We start from the raw sequence: 23,899 nt of genomic DNA on the forward strand, positions 1-23,899 counted from the left end.
GTCCTGGGATCGAGTCGCGTCGGGCTCTCTGCTCAGCAGGGAGCCTGCTTCCCTCTCTCTCTCTCTCTGCCTGCCTCTCTGTCTACTTGTGATCTCTCTCTGTCAAATAAACAAATAAAATCTTTAAAAAAAAAAAAATTTTTTTTTAAAAAGTCATTAAAGTTAAATAAGGTCAAAAGGGTAGAGCCCTAATCTCATAGGGCTGGCTTCTTCTTTTTTTTTTTTTTAAAGATTTTATTTATTTATTTGACAGAGAGAGATCACAAGTAGGCAGAGAGGCAGGCAGAGAGAGAGAGAGAGAGAGGAGGAAGCAGGCTCCCTGCCGAGCAGAGAGCCCGATGCGGAACTCGATCCCAGGACCCTGAGATCATGACCTGAGCCGAAGGCAGCGGCTTAATCCACTGAGCCACCCAGGCACCCAGGGCTGGCTTCTTCTTAAGAAAAGGAAGATATCGGGGCGCCTGGGTGGCTCAGTGGGTTAAGCCGCTGCCTTCGGCTCAGGTCATGATCTCAGGATCCTGGGATCGAGTCCCGCATCGGGCTCTCTGCTCGGCAGGGAGCCTGCTTCCCTTCCTCTCTCTCTGCCTGCCTCTCTGCTTACTTGTGATCTCTCTCTGTCAAATGAATAAATAAAAAAATCTTAAAAAAAAAAAAAAAAAAAAAAAGAAAGAAAGAAAAGGAAGAGATCCCAAGAGTGCTTGCTCCCACACGGAGACAAAAGGCCCTGTGAGGATACCTCGAAAAGGTGGTCATCTGTATACCCTGGAGAAACCTCTGGGGAAACCAAAGGTGCTGGCACCTTGATTTTGGACTTCTAGCCTCTAGAACTATGAGAACTAGAACTAGAGTGAGAGAAGCAGGGAGTGCACTGTAGGGGTGAGCCGGGGTGGGGGGGGCGCGGAGAAGGAGAGAGAGGGAAGCAGACTCCACGCTGAGCAGGGAGCCCAACGGGATGCTGAGCCATGTCCTGAGCCAAAACAAAAGCTGGACGCATGACTGAATGAGCCACCTAGGCAGGGCCCCATGGAGCACTTAAAAAGAATATCCATTAAGAATTTTTCATAATACAGGGCGCCAGGGTGGCTCAGTTGGTTAGACAACTGCCTTCCGCTCAGGTCATGATCCCGGGATCCTGGAATCGAGCCCCGCATCAGGGGTCCTGGGATTGAGCCCCACATCAGGCTCCCTGCTCAGTGTGGAGCCTGCTTCTCCCTCTCCCTCTGCTGCTCTGCCTACTTGTGTTCTCACTTTCTCTGTCAAATAAATAAATAAAATCTTTTTTTTTTAAAGGAATTTTTCACAACAGAAGATATTTATGTTACAAAGGAAATTGAAAAAACAGCATGCAAATTGTATGATAATGGTCACAACCATATTCAAGCACCAAAAAAAGATTTAATTTTGACATTAATTTGGACGGTAGGATTATAAGTAAATTCTATTCTTTCTCTTTTTCTGTTTTCGCCAAATTTTCTACAACTCAATTTTAACAGCTAAGAAATCCACCATTTAAAACAAATTCATCTTTAAATTTTAACATCGGGGGCTCCTGGGTGGCTCAGTGGGTTAAAGCCTCTGCCTTTGGCTCCAGTCATGGTTTCAGGGTTCTGGGATCGAGCCCCGCATTGGGCTCTCTGCTCAGCAGGGAGCCTGCTTCCTCCTCTCTCTCTGCCTGTGTCTCTGTCTATTTGTGATCTCTGTCAAATAAATAAATAAAATCTTTATAAAAAAATAAAAATTAAAAAAAATAAAAATTTTAACATCCTCAGGGCATCAGGGTGGCATAGTCGGTTGAGTCTCTGACTCTTGGTTTCAGCTTGGGTCATGATCTTGGGGTGGTGAGATCAGACCCTATGTCAGCCCTGGGACACAGCGTGGAGTCTGTTTGAGATTCTCTCTCCGTTTCCCTGCACCTCCCCCTTGTACATACACTCTCTCTCCCTGAAATAAATCTTTAAAAAAAACTTTTTTAACATCGTCTAAAAAGGGCACAAAGGGACTTTTTAGAGAAGAAAAATGTTTTATACCTTGACTGGGATAGTTGTTACAAGGATGTATTAAACTGCTCATCCCATTGCAATACTGTTTATAAATCCCTGGCAAAGAGAGTCCAGAAACACAATGGGCAGATCATGAGAGAATAATATGGAGAAAACTTGGATATCTGTAAACCAAGAATCTAAGTACTCAACAACATCATTTCTCAAATCAAGTTAATGCCCGCCCCTTCTACTTTTGCCAAAGTCGGGGGAAAGTCCAGGTAGACATAAAATCCTTGGCTTTTAAGTAAGTAGAAAAACTGGAGCCTGTGTACACCGCTGGTGGAAATGTAAAATGGAAAAAGCAGTGTAGCAGTTCCTCAAAATGTTAGACACAGAGTTACCACATAACCACCCCCCAATTCCATATACACACAAAAACCATATATCCATACAAAGACTTGTACATGAATGTTGATAACAGCATTATTCATAATAGCCAAAGATAAAAACAACCCAAATGTCTATCAACTGATGAATGGGTAAATAAAATGACATCACCCATCCACACAACGGAATAGTAATCCCCTGCAGAAAGGAATGAAGTACTAATACATGCCACAACACAAACGAAACTTGAAAACACTGTCACAAAAAGTCACATGGCATATGTTCTCCCTTACACAAAATGTCAAGAATAGACAAATATATAGAGACAGAAAGTAGGCTGGGGAGTAGGAAAGAAGAAAAAGAAGCCCAAGGCTTAGACTCTATCCCTCTGAAAATCCAGGCTCATCACACAAACCAAGATTCAGAAAAAATTGTCAGACTTCTGTTTTCATTCATTCATTCAACAAATATTGGCTGTTTACCAACTAAATGTTGGTAAACTTAGGGTGCCTGGCTGGCTCTGCTGGAAAACCATGTATTTTGTGATCCAAGGTTATAAGTTCAAGCCCCATGTTGTGTGTGGAAATTGCTTAAATAAATAACTTTTTAAATTTTTCCAAAAAAATTAAGCAAAATAAACATCTGGCCCTTAAGTCTTATTAGAACTAAGTTGTCAGGGGTGCCTGGGTGGCTCAGTGGGTTAAAGCCTCTGCCTTCAGCTCGGGTCATGATCCCAGGGTCCTGGGATAGAGCCCCACATTCGGCTCTCTGCTCAGCAGGGAGCCTGCTTCCCTTCCTCTCTCTCTCTCTCTGCCTGCCTCTCTGCCTACTTGTGACCTCTGTCTGTTAAATAAATAAATAATCTTTAAAAAAAAAAAAGAACTAAGTTGTCAAATTCCTAGAAAGTAGACCCAGATAACCTGCCAGTTTTAGGCAAATGAAAGAGGCTTTTCCTTTTGAAACTGGTTTGTTGTTGTTATTGTTATTGTTGTTTAAGAGTTTGTTTATTTATTTGACAGAGAGACAAACAGTGAGAGAGGGAATACAAGTAGGAGTGGGAGAGAGAGAAGCAGGCTTCCCACTAAGCGGGAGCCCAACACAGGGCTCAATCCCAGGACCCCGTGATCACAACCCAAGCCGAAGGCATTGGTCCAATGACTGAGCTACCCAAGCACTCTTGAAACTATTTTGATATGAAAGAATGAGGCTGAGAAAACAGAGACAAAAGAAGTAAGGCAAAAGAGCACAGCACAAAGTCGCTCTTCTACCTATTAGCCCAAATGTAATTCAGCTAAAGCGCAGCTTCAAATAAAGAATACTTCTGGAGCTGGGATTCTATGCTCAGGTTCTACGGTTTTATTCTGAGACAAAGAGTAAACTAAGATCCTACTAACTTCAGCAGATATTGTAGGTAGCAACCTATAGAGAATCAATCTGACAGCTCAGGAATCAAGTGAAAGTAGAGGCAGCTAATTTCTTCTTAGGCTTCCTAGAAAAGAGGGAAAGAGGAGGGCAAAAAAAAGAAGCCCAAACAAAATAACACCACCATAAGGGTGCTTGGGTGGCTCAGAGGGAAACCTCTGTCTTCAGCTCAGGTCATGATTTCAGGGTCCTGGGATCAAGCCCTGAGTTAGGCTCTCTGCTCAGCAGCGAGCATGCTTCCACCTCTCTCTCTCTGCCTACTTGTGATCCCTCTCTGATAAATAAATAAATAAAATCCTTTAGAAGGTTTAAAAATATTTTTAAATAATTCTTTTATTCTCTTAATGAACTAAGTTATATCAAAACTGCTTATCAAGTGACATAAAATATAGTATAAATCACCCCAATAGTTTCCAAATCTACTGCTGATTTTTAGACATTATGGTGTGATCTCCTGTTTGATTCAACTGTCACTAGCTACAAGATGCCCTGGTTCAAGCCATGATTTAATTTAGGAATATACAAACTCTTCTATCAATTTCCCCATTAAGCTGGTAGTCATTAGGTACCTGGTGCTGACAGGCTTGCTGCAGCCAGCAAAGATGGCGGGATGCTGCCCAAACATGACCACCCATGCACAATACATTCCACATACCAGCATTTCTCACACAGCCTGGATCTGGACCGCCTGCACCCTGCCTCTACTGATGATAGCATCCCAACACTGAGCCCCTGTCAAGGAGACACTACCTACGCTCCCACCCCTGCTGCTACCAATCTCTGGTTCAAAGACCACCCATATTCACTCTGACACTGTTCCTAAGCTCTATTCCCACCCCTGCAGTCACCCAACCGGTGACATAACCGGCCTGGTAGTCTCAATAACTTACACTATTTACCAAGCAAAATGAAAATTTTAACAACTGCTACAACGTTAAAATATAGACCGGCTGAATTACTCCAAATTTATTGCTTCTTTGGGGTGTTTTTTTATGCACGTAGTGGTTTCCTATTTCAACATGAGACAGTTCTGCTTTAACCCGAAGTCTTCTTTGAAGATTTTTTTTTTTTAAAGATTTATTTATTTATTTATTTGACAGAGAGAAATCACAAGTAGGCAGAGAGGCAGGCAGAGAGAGAGGAAGGGAAGCAGGCTCCCTGCTGAGCAGAGAGCCCGATGCCGGACTCGATCCCAGGACTCTGAGATCATGACCCGAGCCGAAGGCAGCGGCTTAACCCACTGAGCCACACAGGCGCCCCGAAGATTTTTATTTTTATTTGAGAGAGAACACAAGTCAGGGGCGGTGGGAAGAGGCAGAGGCAGATTTCGCGCAGGGGCCCAATGTGGGGCTCGATCCCAGGACCCTGGGATCATGACCTGAGCCAAAGGCAGACACTTAACTAACTGAGCCACCCAGGCGCCCCTAACCCAAAGTCTTCTTGTGTGGCCCACTAAAGTTTCTACTTTCTTCCAGTGCCTACTCCCAGGTGAGAGAATCTCTTACTGAGGAAAAGTCCAAGTTTTCTGTGTTAAGAGTAACTTAAAGGAAAGTTTACTCTCCCCGAGACAATTTCTCCTCACTCCTAAATCCTGTGGCAGCAATGGCGGTGGCAGCAAGAACCAAGGAATACAGTGAAGAATGAAATTAATTGGTTAAAGTTTCCCCACCTCTTACTGCTCCAAGCAAGACTCTTCTTTTTTCCCTCTCTCTTTTTGGTATACGCATCTTTTCCCATTATTACTTTACCTACAGCATTCATACATAGATGTGAAATTTTTCATTCCTGACCCAGATTCTGGTTTTGAATATTAAGTCTTTCCACACTCCTTATTTCTTCATATTTCAGCAGGAGGATTATGAACTTATCTGAAAAGGTAGAAATTCATTTTGCTTTCAATTTCTCATTCTGTGGTATGCTGCTGAAAAGCAGTACATAATGAGAAGTGAGAGCAGCAACCTGGCCTGATGCCCAGCTGGGAGCAGAGAAGTTCACCTAAAAAGGACTTGATGCTCCAAATGCCAAAAACTGGGAAGAGGGTTGGAGGAGGGGGTGGGGAGATCTGAATATATGCCCATGGGTAGTAATGAAGAAAGTGTATTCAGCCTGACGGTTGAGTCTTCCGTCCAGCCTCTGTCAGTTTGATGCCTCATTATCTTCCCCATCTTCCCTAACCTCAGGACATTCAATTAGGGAGCAGGTGGAAAAAGCAACTGAGAAAGCAACATAATACCAAAAGAGGTAGAAAATGGGGGGAGGAGGGAGTTAAAATATTTATGTAGACCAGGTTCACTGGCTGTGATGTGAGGGTCTGGGTAGACAGGCACATACCAGTAACTCTATGTGCTGAACGCACAATCTTATCATGTCATCCCACCTTCAACTGTCCCCATCAGCCACTTAATCTCAGGCAACCATTTTTCTACTCTCCTCTGCTTCCTCCATGCACCCTCCACTCTAATCATCCTGAATTCCTTTCTACCTTCCCAACATGCCACACTTGCAAACCTCCAAGCTTTTGAACATGCCAGTTCCCTGCTTGTGTGTCCCTCCCCCTCTCTTCCACATAGAAAACTCCCACTGTTTCTTCATGACTCAGGTCAAATGCAACCTTCTCTGTTATCTTCTCTGATGCCCCACTTAGCATTAGTCACCCTGTGCAAATCTTTTTGTCACTTATCACAGCAACAGTTAAGGGTACAGCCTCTGGGGTGAGAGAGACCTGAGTCTCTCCGATCTAGGGAGTCTGAATCGTGGTAATGCAACTTAACTTGGTGTGCCACTATGGTAGCTAGCCTGCAAGATGGCCCCCAGTGGTCCCTACCTTCTGGCATTTACATCCTTACATAAGGATAGACCAACATAGACCAACAACTGTATCAGGGTTGGCCTACATGACCAGCAGAAATGATATGTCATTTGAGATTAGATTATAAAAGACCCTACAGCTTCCATCCTGGACTCTCACTCTCTTCTTTCTCTCTTGGATTACTTGCGTTGGAGGAGGCCAGCTGTGGTGAGCAGCCCTCTGAAAAGGTCCACATGGCAAGGAACTGAGGTTTGCCAACAACTATGTAAGTAAGCTTGGAAGCAAATTCTCCAGCCCAGTAGAGCCTCAGATGCCTACAGGCCCAGCTAACACTTTTTTTTTTTTAAGATTTATTTATGTATTTGAGAGAGAGAGAGAGAGAGCACATACACGAGGAGGAGGGAAAGGGAGAGGAAGAGGGAAAAAGTCCCAAACAGACTCTGAAGTAAGCACAGAGCCCAACATGGGGCTTGATCTCACAACCCATGAGATCATTACCTGAGCAGAAAACAAGAGTTGGACACTCAACCGAGCCCCCAGCCCCTCACCACCCATCCCCCACACCCCCGCCAGCTAACACTGACTGCAGCCTTGTAAGAAACCCTATGCCAAAACTACCCAGCTATGCTGCTTCTGGATTCCTCAACCACAGATACTGTGAGATAATAAATACCTGTTTTACAGACACTCAGTCTGAGGTCATTTGTACACAGCAATACATAATCAATACACTGAAGATGGGATGGCAACCACTTAGGATTTATAGTAAGAAAAGCTGAGTTCAGGTCTAGGCAATGGTGCTTACTAACAGAATAAACTGGGCCAAGCACTCAGCCAACAGAGTCTAAGTTTCCTTACTCAGAAAATGAGAAAACCGAGACTGTAATACTACACTAAAGGTAAATAGCATATTCTAAAACAAGAACATAAGATAACCAAGCTACAAATAAAGTCTGTAGTAAAACAAATCTGATCCCTAAGTGCTGAGGTTCAGAGACACACGTTAAACAAACTGAAAACTTATCTAATCAGTTTCATTAAAAAAAAAAAAAGCAGCTTTCATGGTGTGTGAATTAAAATAAAGAATCAGGCTTACTTGTAAACACCAAAAGAAAATACAAACAGAAAAATGAAAACTGTGGAGCACCTGGGTGGCTCAGTCTGTTAAGTGTCTGCCTTTAGCTTAGGTCATGATCTTGCGGTCCTGGGATCAAGCCTCACATCAGACTCCTTGCTCAGTGGGGAGCCTTCTTCTCCCTCTCCCTCTGCTCTGCCCCACCACTCATGCTTGTTCTCCCTCTAATAAAATCTCAAAAAAAGAAAAAGATAAGAAAAAAATTCAAACTGCAACCTACTTACCTAAAAGTAAAATTTGTATCATTATTTATACCTAGGAAACCAAGATCAAAGTTGGAAGGCTACTCTATTCAGAGTAAAAGTTGTTTATACCTCCCTAGATCCCAGGTCTGTCTCTAGAAAGAGGCACAGGCACTGCTATTCACCAAACTGCTCTCTTGCTAAAAAAAAAAAAAATGGAAGTTGCAATTCTGTTGTCAGACTCAATTCAAATGTTTTTTAAGGAAAAAAATATATATATTTGGGATCACACCATTGTGGCACAGCTGTTCTTGGGCATTAGATGTAAGACAAATGCAGAAACAGTAAAGGAGAGAGAAAGGCTGAGGACTTAGACTTTATTAAAATATGATGATTTTCGGGGCACCTGGGTGGTTCAGTGGGTTCAAGCTTGTGCCTTCAGCTTGAGTCATGATCCCAGAGTCTTGGGATCGAGTCCCGCATCAGGCTCTCTGCTCAGCAGTGGGGGGGAGCCTGCTTCCTCCTCTCTCTCTGCCTGCCTCTCTGCCTACTTATGATCTCTGTCTGTCGATAAACAATCTGATCTCCTCAGGAGGCAGGAATCTCCCAGCCACGTCACTATACATATAATTTGCCTAGCTAGAATAGTTCTGACTAGGCTGCTGGACTATGTAGGATAACAAGAGACCAAAAGCTCTATTTCTCTGGTCTTTCCCTACCTTCTAACTACTGGTGACTACTTTAACGCCAAAGCCCAGAGACGACTAAGTGGTTTGCTGGTATTCCATACCTTTGGATTACAATAGCCACCCATGATCACTGCTTCAGTTCATCAGCCCTGTTCTTCATGTAGTGTGCCTAAAGTGATAATGAAGAAACGTGCAGAATCCAAACTGTGGTTTGTACATTCTCCTCCCTTCTGTCAAGATGTATAAATCTGGGCCATAAAATACTGCCTGACACTTCTCCATACACAAATGAGTTTTTCCTGAAGTGTACACAGAGTTTTGTGACTATAAATTCCTATCACTCAATTCTGTAAAATAGATTTGTACACATTAAGTGAACCATGGTACTTACACATACAGATCCATAGGAAACTCCTTCATCATGTGTGTTACAATAAACTCTACCATCAGGTCTGAGGGGGAAAGGAAAACAATTAAATCAATCAGAATGAAATGCATTTCATGCCTTTCAGTTGGAAAAAACCTCAGTATACCTTGCATTCATGCTGAATGACAACCACTAACCACATCTTTATTCACGTGCACTGTATCTAAGGTACTTGTTGCAACACTTTTCACCACCTGCCACTTCAAAGTAACAAGAAAATTAGCTCACTCTCCTACTTCCAGAAGGATACCTTGACCTACCAATAAATGCAGGTGCACAAGAGATTTCATTGCACAGATAATTTATACCATGGCACTAATGCAAAATTCCAAAGGGAAATCATATTCTGAGAACCGAGTGATGAGGCAAATGGAAAAGAAAGTATGGATCACATCCATGTAACACTCCGTGTTAAGCTCTGAAGTTACGTCAGCCTGTCTCATCTCACAATCACGCTCAGCCTGACAGATATTGATTGAATGGTCTGTGGGGCTTTGGGTCAATAGAGGCTTATTATATAGTCTTAATTACTGTTTCTAAAATCAAGTAGCTCTAGGAACCAGGGCTGAATATCCAAGTGAAATGGGATTAAGAGTTCAGATCATTCCGCTAAGGAAAACGCAAAATTGTGGGCAGACAAAATCACATAAGATAGAATCCCCTACTGTCAGCTCTGGGGCGCCTGGGTGGCTCCGTGGGTTAAAGCCCCTACTGTCAGCTCTGTCAGGCTCATCTCAGCTTAATTTACTCAAGAAGAAGTTTTGTATGTCTGATCTGTGAGCTTCAAGCCTCCTGGCCAGCTGACACATCAATCTGGACCAAGAAGGGAAGCGAAGAATTTAAAATTTTGATCAGGAATAAGATATTTTACAAATTTAAATCATGTATCAGGCTTAGACTTAGCCATTTGTCTCCCTGGAAAGATCTTTTTCTTTAAACAACAGAACCCTTTAACTGAGCATTCTATTTGTTGGAGTTGGTAACAATAAACGTGGTTTCTTAGACCAGAGAAGAGAATTTACTTTACTCCCTCTCTGAGGGAGAAGCACAGCAACCAGGACCTACCCCTCCTCTTAATCATGAAAATCCGTCACTGGCTCAGAAAAGTGCCAATTCTGACGAGACTCACCCAGTACTGCACATACTAAGGGACGGCAGGGAAGGTTCTTGTCCGCTGCCTTCTTCCTGTGTCTCATAGGCTTCACACAAAAAAGAAATGAAATTAGTAGACACCTGAACTGACATCCAATGGCTCATCATCATGTTTTCCATGCAAATAAAATCACTACTACAGAGATGCTACCTTTTCTTTCTTTTTCTAGTCATGGGGGTGGGGTGGGGCAGGGAGGACTTGTAAATGCTTCTCAGTTATCAATGCAGGCCTGTGACAAAAACACAATTCACAGCAAGACAACAGCCCCAAAGGGCACTGGAGCATACTACAATGGGAAAGCTGTTGTTTTTATTTTGATTTTATCTGTACAAGTGACATTACTAACAACAAAAGAGGTATACTGGCATTTTTCTTTGATAAAATAATAAAAAGATCAGAACGTAACTGTGTAGAGGCAGCAACAGTAGCCCATTGCAAAAAACAAAAGTAAGTTTCAATATAAACCTCCAAGTGTATTTCTGAACATATCTCCAAGTTTGAAGTAATTCCCTGATACCTGCATATTCTATTTCCCCCACTTCTCAAATAAAATAGCATCTGGTCTTAACTAATCAAAGATTGTACTACATTTTGAAATCAAATGGCTTAGGCCCATCTCCTTGTTGAAATCTACATTACCGATACATTCTAATATTATTGCCATGGGGACATGGTTGTGGATCTTTCCATCCTCTCTTGAGTAAGAAAGAGCTCCATGACACGAAAAAAAAAAATCCCAACAACAGGCTTGGGCCTGCTGAACAGCAGTTAAGCAAAAGCCCTTTAGTACAACATTCCACCCACATTTGTTCTAAGTAGGATCAATCTCATCCTCCCCAATCCTGCCAACATACCAAAAATTTCCTCTAAGAAAAAACAAGAAACAAAAGTCACACCTACCATTCTGTGTAAGTTTACTCGAAAATTCATATTGTCGTCATGCAAAAATGCATTTGCATACTGATCCTAAAAAAACAGAAATATGGAGAAAAAGTAAGGAATGAGAGCTATACTTGGGAAACTCAGTTTATCATCTATCACACTTGCTACAAATCCTTGGATTTCAAGAACTACTTTCAAAGGGCGCCTGGGTGGCTCAGTTGGTTAGGCATCTGCCCTCAGCTCAGGTCATGATCCTTAAGTCCCAGGATCGAGTCCTGCATCGGGCTCCCTACTCAGTCGTGCTTGCTCTCTCACTCTCTCTCTCATGTAAATAAATAAAATCTTTAAAAAGGAAAAAAAAAGAAAAAGAACTACTTTCAAGGACCTGTTAAGAGAGCTAATGGGCTAAGCCAAGAGTCTTAATGTCAAACCCTACTTAAACCATGAGCTTTTAATTGGGCGTAATTTCCCAGTGTGTCTCTAACTGGTCAAAAATCTCTCGGCAAATTACAAACAATAAAAAATTAAGGCACAGGACTCGAGGCAAATGCTGAGAGGAATCTGTTTTCCTATTCTCTCTTCCTTGCCATCTGCCCAAGGAGCCTGTTCTGTTTGTGACAGCTTGAAGGTTTTCATCGGGGCTGCAGGATACATGTGCAGACTCCACATGAGGATTCACGATTAAGAAGAGAGGTCTGCACTCTGCCGGGAATGGGCTTGGCACAGCAGGAGAAAACTGCTACACACGCAGCATGGCAGTAGGGAAGACCCCGTCTATCTCTGGCTTTGCTGAAGACTGATGGGAAATCAAAAACCTCTCACCCACCAATTGGTAATGAGCATCCCTTGGCCCTTTCCCAACACCTTTTCTGAAGATCTGACATGCCTACAGACTCCAATTACTAGAACTGTTACAATTTGTGGAAAACAACTCCTTTAAAGATTTTCTTAGAAAGATTTTTGAAAAGCAATTACACCAGGTCCACTGCTAATAAGCAGCTCTTCTGTAACCATCTACCCATAACCTGTGAAAAGTAGGTCATCTTTTCACAGAGAACACAAAAAGGGAAAGAATGAACAAGATATTTACTCCATGTGGACCACCTTTACTATTTTTCTTGAGAGAGAAAAGATCAAAATAAGGGATAATAAAGGGGGTAGCTAAAGCAAAAATTTAGCTCTAAATTGACTCAAGTTCTGCCCATAACCAGGGATCTGCCTAAGTGATGCCATTTGGTCCTTGAGGTTTTCTTTTTACACTTGTGCTGCCACCAAGACTCAGGGTGAGTTTAGGCCTAATGAATCCAACCAAAAGAGCCTCCTTATAAAGCAACTTTTATGTTTACTCTCGGGCTCTTCTTCTTCACCAAACTGCAATCAGCCAACTTTACTCGGTTTCCAATCTCCCTCTTTCATTTTTCTGTCCACCACCCCCCACAGGAAACTTGAGCTCCTTTTTTCATTTTGCTAAATGCAAAAGGCCCAACATGAGCAGCTTCAAAGGGGCAGGGTTATTTCTTCTACAGAGGCTTAAATCTCATATTTATCTTTTTTTTTTTAAGATTTTATTTATTTATTTGACAGAAGGAGATCAAAAGTAGGCAGAATGGCAGGCAGAGAGAGAGGAGGAAGCGTGCTCGCTGCCGAGCAGAGAGCCCGATGCGGGCCTCGATCCCAGGACCCTGAGATCATGACCTGAGCTGAAGGCAGAGGCCTTAACCCACTGAGCCACCCAGATGCCCCTAAATCTCATATTTAAAACCCTTAAAAGCTCATATCTTCCAGTTCAAAATTATAGCAGCTATCATAACACAGTTCATTACTAATTCAACCACTAAATACTAACCGAGGCTCTACTATGTGCTAGACACTGAGAATACACTGGTGAAGGACCTTGCTATCAGAGCTTACATTCTAGTGGGAGGAGACAGATGATACAAAGAGGAAAGATTTTCTCTCCTGACCTTTAGGATCCTTAAAGTCAGGAACAGGAGATGGGAAGAAAAAAGATAGCATTTTGTAAGAGATTAGCTAATATCAGAGGACAAGAGTGACACCTGACACCTACCTCTGCAATACAGGTAAGTATAATCAGACAGAGTTTGCCACTGTGAAGCCGGTGCTCATCTGTAAAGAAAAAATAAACAAACCCTTCTCTCCATATCATCCAAACCAAGTTTCTATAGAGAATAAAGATGTGTGTCACCACAAAGATCATTTCTACTTTCCCCCTCCACACAAAATTCCTGAATGAAAAATCAAGAGGAATTCTTGCTATTCTACTAGGCAAAAGAATCCCCCAGAAGATTTTTTTAGAAAAATGGATAGCTAATCACCTTCCTGAGAATCTAATTATTATGGTTCCTACTGTCATGGCCCAAATCAGGGCCACGCCTTTTGCTTCCATATCAATCCTTTGCTTCTGAATAGTCAGGTCTCTTCCCTTCCCCGCACCTTCTCATCTACCAACTTCAAGCACCACCATCTACAGCCACATCCCACAAAACCTAGGAAGGTTTTATAACTGTTCTTAGCAAACTGGCAGTGGAATCAGAAACAAACTAACTGAAAACCAGGGTCCAGCCCCTGCCTTTGACTTGTGCTGTGCACACTACGTACGACTGGGAAAGCTGTAAACGTTTCATCGTATTTCTTTCCTTCTTGGCAAAGTTATTCACTCTACAAATATTTACTTAATACCTACTATGTGGCAGGCACTATGCTAGGCAATACAGATATAGCACTGAACTGAAGAAAGGTCCCTGGTCTCCCAGAACTCACATTCTAGTTAATAAAAAAAGAAGGCAACCTCAGTGGCAGGGCTTTAAGCCCACACAAATGACCAAGAAAGAGCTACTCCATCACTGCCAATTACCACATCAAAGCTTATTTACTTCCCAGGATCTTTGTGGGTAAGGGGTGAAATGGAGGCAAGAAGAGGGTCATACCAGCATATCCAAAATGGACAAATGGTTATGATGCTTCAATTAGCTTTGACAGGACCTGGCTTGAAGTCCATTCTGAGAGAAGATCTATTAACAGATTACAGTGCTACAGAAAGGAGCTAATAGAACTCACCCTGACATTAACCTGCTACTTCCTCAAAGATAAAATCAACTAAAACCTGACAATTAGAAGGCATAATGGGGGTTGTAGGCCAGAAATACATTCCCCTCCCCTCACAGACACACAGTGTATACACAGTAATGATGATAATACTTCCTTGACATTCCCTAGAGTTTACAACAGCACTCCTACGCACCCAGCAAAGAAATGCCCCTGCCTGTGCAAAACTAGATTCATGAGACTCTTCTACCTACCTCTAGCCAAAGAGTTTCTCTGGCACTATTCTCCCTTTCCCCAAAAGCTGATAAGCAACTCCTGTAAAAAAAAAAAAAAAAGCCCGCAGCTATCTCTCCACTTAAAAAAAAAAGTGTTTCTGAATACAAAAATAAAGCATATTTCATTACAAACTTTTTTATATTCAAAGAAGCACAAAAAAAGGACGATAAAAACTGAGTTTAATCATCCCATCCATGCATCCTGTTAAGATTTTGGTAAATCAACTTTAAAATTTATATATAGGTATACATATATTTTTTAATATTTTTGCCTATGTCTATTTTAAAGGTTGAGCAGATACTCCTCCAAGGTGACAACACCCAAGTCAGAATAACCTCAGGAAAAAAAAGGCTTTGAGGCAGAGCTGAATCAAGGGAATGATAAAATTCTGCAGACTAGAGAAGACAAGAACTACTGGGAAGGGAACACACAGGTAGCTTCAACATCATTAATATTTGTTCAGTTGAGTCTACCACTCACACGTTCATTTTATTATTATACTTTATAACTCGTGCTATTTATTATACTTACTAAAAACTTTATAATTTAATATTCCTATATATTAGAAGTATCTTTTCATAGGTATAAACAATAAATATATAATTAAGAAGAAAGAGCTAAAATCTAGGGTGTGGGGACAGAGCAGAGCCAAGAAAAGTTTCTTCTATTGCTCCTAAAATCATAATGAAATCCTATTAGTCAGGGCATACAGAAGGTCAGGGGCTTAACAGCAAGATAGCTGAGCCAACGTAGCCACCCAGGAGACATTTTCCCCCACTCCCCTCTCCCTCAATCTCACAGAAGCCATTTTTGAAATTAATTCTTCATAGTACCTAACCTTGCCCGTTGCCATATTTAGGCTGCCTGCTGGCAAAGACCTGACTGAGCCTGAGTTTAGAAAGACAGGCTGAGACCACTCATACTATAATTAATCTGCCCTCAATTTTGCCTTCCACTTTACATATGACAAAGTGACCAGGACAAACAGCTTTATATGATCATTAAAGCTAAAAGTAAGTTCTAAGGGCCTCAATTCACTGTGTTATATCAAGCAAAGCTACAAATTCATTTGCAGGGTCACATCTACACAGTCTCTCTCTTCTGTGGTTGCTGTGACATTTCTAGAGAAAGAAAGGCAATAAAGGAGAAGGAATGGCCTCAAGAAACAGAGATACACAAAAGTCTTGCCATTCTCATCTGTCAGATCTCACTTGCCAAGTCTCAGACATGCACCATCTCTATAGCTCCCAATGGACTGACTTATATACTGGATAGAATCTACTGGGTTTCCTCCCAATCCCTTCTCACACCTAGCCCAAATATTCCCCTTCCCTACCATCAATTAAAAGATCACAGAAAGATCATAAACAGATGAATAGCAGGAAACTAGAGACAATAAACTCAAACTTTTCCAACAGCCAGTCCTCTTCTGCTTCCACTCTGCATCTCGGGATGGGTACTGACACTTCTATTTTAAGTGTTAAGGAACACTGTCCCTCTTAATCTCACCTCTTCCTACTGTACTTGATACAACAGTCCATGAATTCTCACCACAAGCTGATGCTTCCAGTGCTTGTCCTCAAAAGGGAATTCCCTGAAGTGTGCTAATCCCCCCACTTCCCACACAAAAGAGTTTGCATCTACTTACCAAAATCTGCTAAAATGACTTGCTAGTTTTTGTAGAGACCAATTTTTTTTTCCTGTTCTATTTTTGAAGTACTCCCCCTCTAGCTCCAGGTTTTCCCAACACCACCTAATTGCCATCTGGCAGTGAGAAATTACTGTTTTCCAGTAATCAGGACCATCACCCTATACAGGAGGCCCCAGTGCTTTATTCTGTCAAAGCTTCAAAGTATTCATGCTGCTCCTTAATTCTAGCTAAGTCACTGCCGGCCACACCCCCAGCTTCCTGAGCCCCCAAAATAGCATGCCTTACCTTTGGTGTCCTGCATGACAATCGAGCTATACTTCAAGAACGTTATCAGTAGATTACTGGTCTGTACATCTGCATCCAGTGGGAGTTCCACAGAACTTATAACTGGAATAGAACAGATGAAATGCACTTAGCCTACAACATATTGCATCTAACACTTCTACCTACATAGCCAATTTGCAAGCAGGCAAGGAAATCACTAAATAAACTTTTTCCACAAAAGAGGGAGGACTAAGTGCTCATAATAAAACCCTTAGCTACTGTTCCTAGACCTCTAGAGCCCTTCCTACTCCCAAGAGTAAGGCCAGTACCCTTTTCATAATCTAAAAGGGCCAGTCTCCAGGAACAGTGCTTTTCTCCCCACATCCTAAGAAGGGTCTTTTGATTCCACTTCTAGTCTCAAGTAACCCAAAAGTGTTCAGGGCCCTTCTGAAGGCACTCTGACTTGTACCTAAGGGAAAGATCTGTATTGAATATAAATGAGCCTTGCTTTGATGAGTCTCCTGCTTAAAATAAATGACAATTCATTCCTAATAAGGAGAAATCTTGCTCAGTTCTGACAAAAAGCCTTTAGGCTGGAAATACCCAAGATGGAATGGAAAAAAGTTACAGCAGAACTATATTCAAATTCTACTCCTTAATCCCTTTCCCCCTAAAAGGGAACCTGAAAAAGAATACCAGGCTGAAAACAGGTGGGCATTACTGACTGAGACAACCTAGAAACTGAGTTGTATTTACCCAGCTGCTTGCTATTTCCAAAAGAAACTATCCCTTGTCCCCACTCTCTGAGCCACAATCTTAATGAACAATGAGGGACCAAACCAGGGCTGGGACCCACACAGAACAGGCTTTTTTTTTTCCTTTTTCTTTTTTCCTCTACACCCAACATGGGGCTTGAACTCACGACCCTGATATCACGAGTCCCATGCTCTACAAACAGCCAGCCAGGAGCCCCCAGAATAGTCTTAACGTAGATTTTTCAAGCTTCTAAGACTCTAAATTAGACTTACACATATTGTTAACTGTTTTTACACTAAGACATAATATAGAAGCAAAAGGAGACTCATGCTGGCTTAGACGGGCTACAGAATCTATAGCTTTCTACTATATTTTTACCCAAAGAAGACTCAGTTGACTTTGGGATATTATTCATAATATGTATTCATAATCACAATGGATCCCTCTGGAGTTATTACGATGTATGCTGAGAACATTTATTAACAATGGGAAACATTTGCATATAATGGTTCCATAACACACAACAAGCACAACAAAAGCCTTGTAAGAAGAAATTAGCATGCCCAATCCTTGGCTCTTTTCCCACAGTTCAGCCCCCCAAAACTAATAAAAGACAAATATATTGAGTCCAGTCCCAAGATGGCGGCCACCATGAAGAAGGCGGCTGCAGAAGATGTCAACGTTACTTTTGAAGATCAACAAAAGATAAACAAATTTGCACGGAACACGAGTAGAATCACAGAGCTAAAGGAGGAAATAGAAGTTAAAAAGAAACAACTCCAGAATTTAGAAGATGCTTGTGAGGACATCATGCTTGCAGATGATGATTGCTTAATGATACCTTATCAAATTGGTGATGTTTTCATTAGCCATTCTCAAGAAGAAACACAGGAAATGTTAGAAGAAGCAAAGAAAAATTTGCAAGAAGAAATCGACGCCTTAGAAGCCAGAGTGGAATCAATTCAGCGAGTGTTAGCGGATCTGAAAGTTCAGTTATATGCAAAATTTGGGAGCAACATAAACCTCGAAGCTGATGACAGTTAAACATTTTATAATACTTTTTTTTTAATTTGTTTAATAAACTTGAATATTGTTTAAAATGATAATTTCCCTTCTTCAAATGATATGGAAAGCAAAAGTTTCTTTTTTTAAAATTTTCATTTATTTAATGGAAACTTGCCTATTTTCACATGTCTTGCTTATTTATTTTATATTTTTAAGAGAAGACAGTATTCATCTATGTATTTTGCATAACGATTCTATCAAGTGTAGGGGCTTTATGTCACGTTATTAAAATCGGTTAAGCAACAAAAAAAAAAAAAAAAAAAAAAAAGACAAATATATTTTTATGTTGAAATACTAAAAGGTCTTAACTCATACTATGGGTTAATGAACTGAAACTTTCCACTCAAAACTCCAGCCTATTTTGAACCTCAGGGCACATAAATCCTTCCTTTGTCCCATACAAAGAGGCATCTAACTGGTGAGTGGAACTTTTTTCCCACTCACACACAGCAGTAACTGGAAAAATGTCTTATGTAATATGTAGAAATATAGAAGTATATGTATTTTTAGTTTACCAGAAAGTCCTCTCATGCCAAGGCTGAGTTGTCAAATGTCAAGTCTGAGCTGAGAACAAATGTTACATCTAAACTGTTGGCTTTTAAAAATAATGGCTCCAGTGACATACCTTTAAATATAACTGGGCCACTGAGCACCACTATACATAATTGAAAACAAAACCTGAAACAAGGTTATCATGCTTAGCATCCCTGTAGAAAGGAAATGAATCAGGAGAGAGGAAAAAGAACAAAACAGAAGAAATAGAATAAAATCCCTCACAAATTAAAATCTCGTTCCTAAAGAAGAGTTATTCCTTGATCTTTGGCTTCATAATTCTTCCCAGCAGCCTCTGTCAAGGGAGACAGTCATTTGAAAGTGGGCTGACTCCATCTTCCCACTAGAAAAAATAAAAGCTCACTGGTTGTAGGTAAGTAAGCACAAATCCTGCCATTGCATAATCAAGCGTGTGGGTGAAAGTGTTCACAATGAACAGTTTGAAAGGCTCTGAAGCATCCAAACCCCAACATCGCATGGGACTCAGATAGACAGATAGATAGATACATAGATATTTTTATATATATACGGCTTTTGATATCCATGGTAACTAGGCAGGCTTCATCCTTAAAGAGAAACAACAGTATTTCTATTGGATTTTTCAGTGACCTGAAAAAAGCAGAGACAAGTAGGCAGTCCTTACTACTTGCTCCTTCTCATTAAGATATTTTGGAATTTGGCTTTCAGTTCTAAACAGATCCAATTTGCTACCATAGACCTGAATATCAATGGCACCTCCCTGACACATTTCTGTGCCAACACCACTTTCACCACTTTCAACTGCCACCGCCGCAGGTGCTAGACGAAAATTTGAAGGAGAAAAAGCAGATCAAACAAGGTCATTTCACAGACCACACAGAGGCACAGAGAAAGGACTGAAGTTAAATTTCCTGTTTCTTTACCCAAAATTCAGTAAATATTTTAGGCAAAACACTGAGTATTAACAAAGATTATTTTTAGGTTAATATACTCTTATCAAACACACTTAGATGACAAACTTCATTGGGGAAAATTCTTAATTTATTTCCTGTTACCTTGTTCTTAAGTTCCAGCCATAAAATTCATAAAGCAGAAATTCTGCGTGGGTGGGTGGTTGTATTTTAGGGGGAGAAGTCTTAAATACCCACCAAATTCTCAATTATAATACACTCAAAGGGGCGCCTGGGTGGCTCAGTGGGTTAAAGCCTCTGCCTTCGGCTCAGGTCATAATCCCAGGGTTCTGGGATCGAGCCCCGCATCGGGCTCTCTGCTCAGCGGGGGGCCTGCTTCCTCCTCTGTCTGTCTGCCTCTCTGCCTGCTTGTGACCTCTGTCTGTCAAATAAATAAATAAATAAAATCTTTTAAAAAAAAAAATTTATAATACACTCAAAGCTTATTGTTTTCCCACTGGAAGGGCTAGCAGATACATACCAGTGAGTAAACTCCTGAGTTCACTTTCTCATCCATGTACTCAACAAGTCTTTATTAAGCAGTGACTACGCCAGGAACTACATCGGACAGACAGCATGAACAAAACAGACATGGTCCTTGTCCTGACCCATGTCCCGGTTCTTAGTCTCAATTCTCACTAACATGAGGGGATCCACTTATTTTTCTGGTCTCAATTCCCTCACTTGGCCAATGGTAACATAAGATAATATTACTATCTTATATTCATGTCAGAGAGATAGTCATAAAATACCTCATCGGAGCCTCACAAGTACCCTAAGAGTTGCAGGATGCAGGATAGGCATTACTGACCTCAGAGGTCCCTTTCAGATCTAGCACCGCATGATTCTACAACCATTCCCTGAGGACAAGTTAGAGTTATGTAGCTTCTTACACAAAGAAAAACACATGACTTTCTTTTCCAAAGCTTCCTTTAGAACTTTAGAAGTCCTAAAAGACAGCACCTCAGAACAATTTCTTAGCTGGAAGAATTAACAACTGTGTTCTCTGTTCAACACAGCTATGCTTACCCTGAAAGATTCGAGATCATATTAGTCAAGAAAACAAGAGGTGGTGGGCTTACCATCAGAGGAGGGCGGCGTGGTCCCAAGTGGTGTGGCTGGGGTTGTAGGAGCAGGACTGACAGGGGTGGTCACCAAGCCCATTTCTGGATGACTCTGAAAGAGAACAGAAGCAAGAAAGAAAAGACATAACCCAGTTCTGAGTATCCTCTCCATAATATCCTTTCGTATTCCTGGCCTCATAATTAGATGGAATGCTCACTTAGGAGGGACTGCTTTTACACTGAGTTCCCCTGAGAACCTGATTCCTGTTGATGCTTACTAAACTCTAATAAGAAGCTCTGTGAGCTAGTTTTCTTTAAGCAAGTAAGTTTCCATTACATAAATTTTTCTGCAGAACCCTGCAAAAAAACTGAGGTAAACAAATACATGAGATTATTCCAGCAAAAAAAAAAAAAGGGTATCTGAGTCCTATCTGAACCTGGGCAAGGACTGCTCTCATCAGACTCTCATCAACCTAAAACATATCTATAGACTGTTCTGATGACCACAGAGTTGACTAGTAAGTACAGACAAGGCAAGTAGATAAAGTACTATAAAAAAGAGCTATGCAGACAGCAATCTCCCTTTTCCACAACTAACAAGAGTATGCAGGGTGGAAGCAGACACACCGGGGAGACATCCACTGGGACCAAAACAGACAACTCCTCTGTTCCTGACCTTCCTTAGCCATCTCTGTCACATGAGCTCTTAGAATTAAGCTGGGTGGGGCGTCTGAGTGGCTCAGTGGGTAAGCCACTGCCTTCAGCTCAGATCTTGATCCTAGGGTCCTAAGATCGAGTCCCAAATCCTGCTCCTTGCTCAGCGGGGAGCCTGCTTCTTTCTCTCCCTCTCCCTGCCATTCTGACTGCTTGTGTACCTGCTCTCTCTCTCTCTCTGACAAATAAATAAATGAAATCTTAAAAAAAAAAAAAGAATTAAGCTGGGTGATGGCTACTCCCTTCTCTTCCTCAACAGCTTTTTGCAGTGTTCCACCTCCCTCATCCTCCTTTAAAATCAGCTACAGAATTCAGGGAGCAGACAAACATAATGGGAATAGTGGATAAAATCTCTCATGTTCTCTGGATAAATAATAAGTGTTTTCCTAGGCAGACCCCAAGCCAGAACACTACTTTTTAAGCATGACCTCATTTTTTTTTGTTAAAACTCAGTGATTCCATATACATCTGCCCTTTGAGAAAAAGGCAAAAGCAAATGTTCTTTTTAAAGAAACCTACATACATATTTTAAACACTCTGACTTTAGGATAAAAACATTTTATCAATTTTTAAAGACATCCTTCATGGACAGCACTTGAGTTCTCAGCCCGTTTTAGTCCCCTTCTCTACCAGCTACTGAGGATATCCTAAGCTGCGTTAAGTGACCCAATACTCGGTATTCTAGGACTTCCCGCTTTCAACATTTGTAGACCATTTTGTTGTTGCTGTTGTTGTTGTTAACAGCTAATCTTATGGTAGACCAGATATTTTTTTACTTTTCTTCTCTGGAAATTAGTGAAATAATAAGACAAGTGACTTGGCCTATTTTATCTCTAGTTTTAATTCCACAGTGGTTTAGAAAGCAGAAAGCCTGACATATGGGCAGATAATACCAAGGGATTGCCAGTGAACAAAAAGAAGTAATCTCCACTCAAAATGAAGTAATCTCCACTCATCTCGGTTAACAAAATCAGGAAACTGGTCAAAAGAATTAGAAGACTGGTCAAACCCAATACTTTGCGTTTTATCAGACCCACTTCAGCACCAGATGGAAACATACATATTTCGAGACAGCCTGAAGCAAAGACAATTGATGAACCTCTGTTACTATCGCCTACCAATACAAAGCAAAGTTTAAATAGGCACAGCCAGATTGGCTTTTCAGTGAAGTGAATCTGTATGAAATTCAGGGAGAAGCACTGGAGTTTTTAATATAACCAACCTGAGCTAACACTGTGATGAAATTACGATTTAAATGAACAGCTTCATAAAGTGCCAGAAGGATGGCCTCATTGGTTCTAAAGAAAAAAAAAAGAGAGAGAGAGAACAAATTGGAGAGGCTCTTACAATAGAAGAGTTCAAACAGTATGATCAGCAAGATACAATTTCACCCCAGATCCTCATTACCAATCCCTTTGCATTTCTAATGTTCCCTTTATTTCGTCTTAGGGTTTATATAAAGGGTATACAGGCAAGGAGTCAGGGCCTTAACTTTATTTAATTCCTTAGGACTATTTCTTATCTACTTCATTCCCTATTTGCCCTCTCACTTTTCCACCCCAATCCAGTTAAGTCCTTCACTGGCTCAGACACCAGGCCTCTTTCATTTCATTCCAGAGACAGCTGGGAACCATTTATCAGCTTCTTAGGGCTCCACAGAAATGACCAAAGTAGTGGTTTCTAAGGGTCCATTCTTGTTTAAAACCCAAGAAACACTGGATAAATCACTATGAAAGTTTGAATCTGTAAAAGATTAGCAAGAGGTAACGTTTCAGATTCACATCCAGCCAGAGAGCCCACACTGAAGTTCAAGTCACTGCACAAGAATGTGAGGCACTTACTGTACTGAGATCTTCTCATGGGCATCTGCTATGAACATGCTGCCCACCTGTGGAAGAAAAGAGGAATTGCATGCTTATAGCACAGAAATGGGAGAAGAGATCTGTGCTTATGAAGCCTTTGATCAGTGAAAAAATAAGTGGCTTGCAGACTGAGGGAACATGGAACTCTGGCCCACCAGTCATACAGACCAAAACCAGCCCTATTTCAAGATCTTCAAAGATTCACAAGTAATAAAATGAAATAATGAGAACGCCACTAAACTATCTTTCCTTAAAGGGCCTTAAAAAAGAACAATCAGGGACCGCTGGGTGGCTTGGTCCTTAAGTGTCTGCCTTGGGCTCAAGTCATGATCCCAGGGTCCTGGGATCAAGTCTCACATCGGGCTCCTTGCTCAGCAGAGAGCCTGATTCTACCTCTGCCTGCCATTCCCCCTGCTTGTGAACTCATGCGCTCTCTCTCTCTCCCTGACAAATAAATAAATAAAATCTTCTACAAAAAGAACAATCAAGACCTTTATCCAGCTCTCCTTTTCAATGTGTAAATTTAGTTAACTACTGACATCAAGTAAGTGTTAACATAGACCTCCTCATCACTTGGCATCTTTCCTAAAAGCTGCTTACTTGAAGTCGGAAACTCATGCAGATTACCACAG

The 23,899-nt window shown here is 41.3% G+C and overlaps 2 protein-coding genes across 2 annotated transcripts in view; one reads left to right on the forward strand and one right to left on the reverse strand.

Moving 5' to 3' along the window:
* ARMH3 (armadillo like helical domain containing 3) overlaps positions 1-23,899 on the reverse strand; it is a 182,735-nt gene that overhangs the window by 124,784 nt on the left and 34,052 nt on the right. Inside the window, exons 12-19 of the mRNA XM_044240358.1 lie at positions 23,247-23,293; positions 22,628-22,703; positions 20,710-20,803; positions 16,347-16,448; positions 13,137-13,195; positions 11,087-11,152; positions 10,163-10,232; positions 8,998-9,058 (exon numbers count right to left, since the gene is read on the reverse strand). Coding sequence (XP_044096293.1) covers positions 8,998-9,058; positions 10,163-10,232; positions 11,087-11,152; positions 13,137-13,195; positions 16,347-16,448; positions 20,710-20,803; positions 22,628-22,703; positions 23,247-23,293 — 575 coding nt within the window. The remainder of the gene's footprint in view (positions 1-8,997; positions 9,059-10,162; positions 10,233-11,086; positions 11,153-13,136; positions 13,196-16,346; positions 16,449-20,709; positions 20,804-22,627; positions 22,704-23,246; positions 23,294-23,899) is intronic.
* On the forward strand, positions 17,714-18,256 carry LOC122901043 (prefoldin subunit 4). The gene has a single exon (XM_044240359.1). It carries the CDS (start codon positions 17,721-17,723, stop codon positions 18,123-18,125), a length of 405 nt encoding a protein of 134 aa, XP_044096294.1. The 5' UTR covers positions 17,714-17,720; the 3' UTR covers positions 18,126-18,256.

Source organism: Neovison vison, chromosome 2 (assembly GCF_020171115.1).
Source record: "Neovison vison isolate M4711 chromosome 2, ASM_NN_V1, whole genome shotgun sequence".
Classification (NCBI taxonomy): domain Eukaryota; kingdom Metazoa; phylum Chordata; class Mammalia; order Carnivora; family Mustelidae; genus Neogale; species Neogale vison.

Coding starts and splice junctions, on each gene's coding strand:
- LOC122901043 (XM_044240359.1), top strand. CDS start 17,721: ATGGCGGCCACCATGAAGAAGGCGGCTGCAGAAGATGTCAACGTTACT.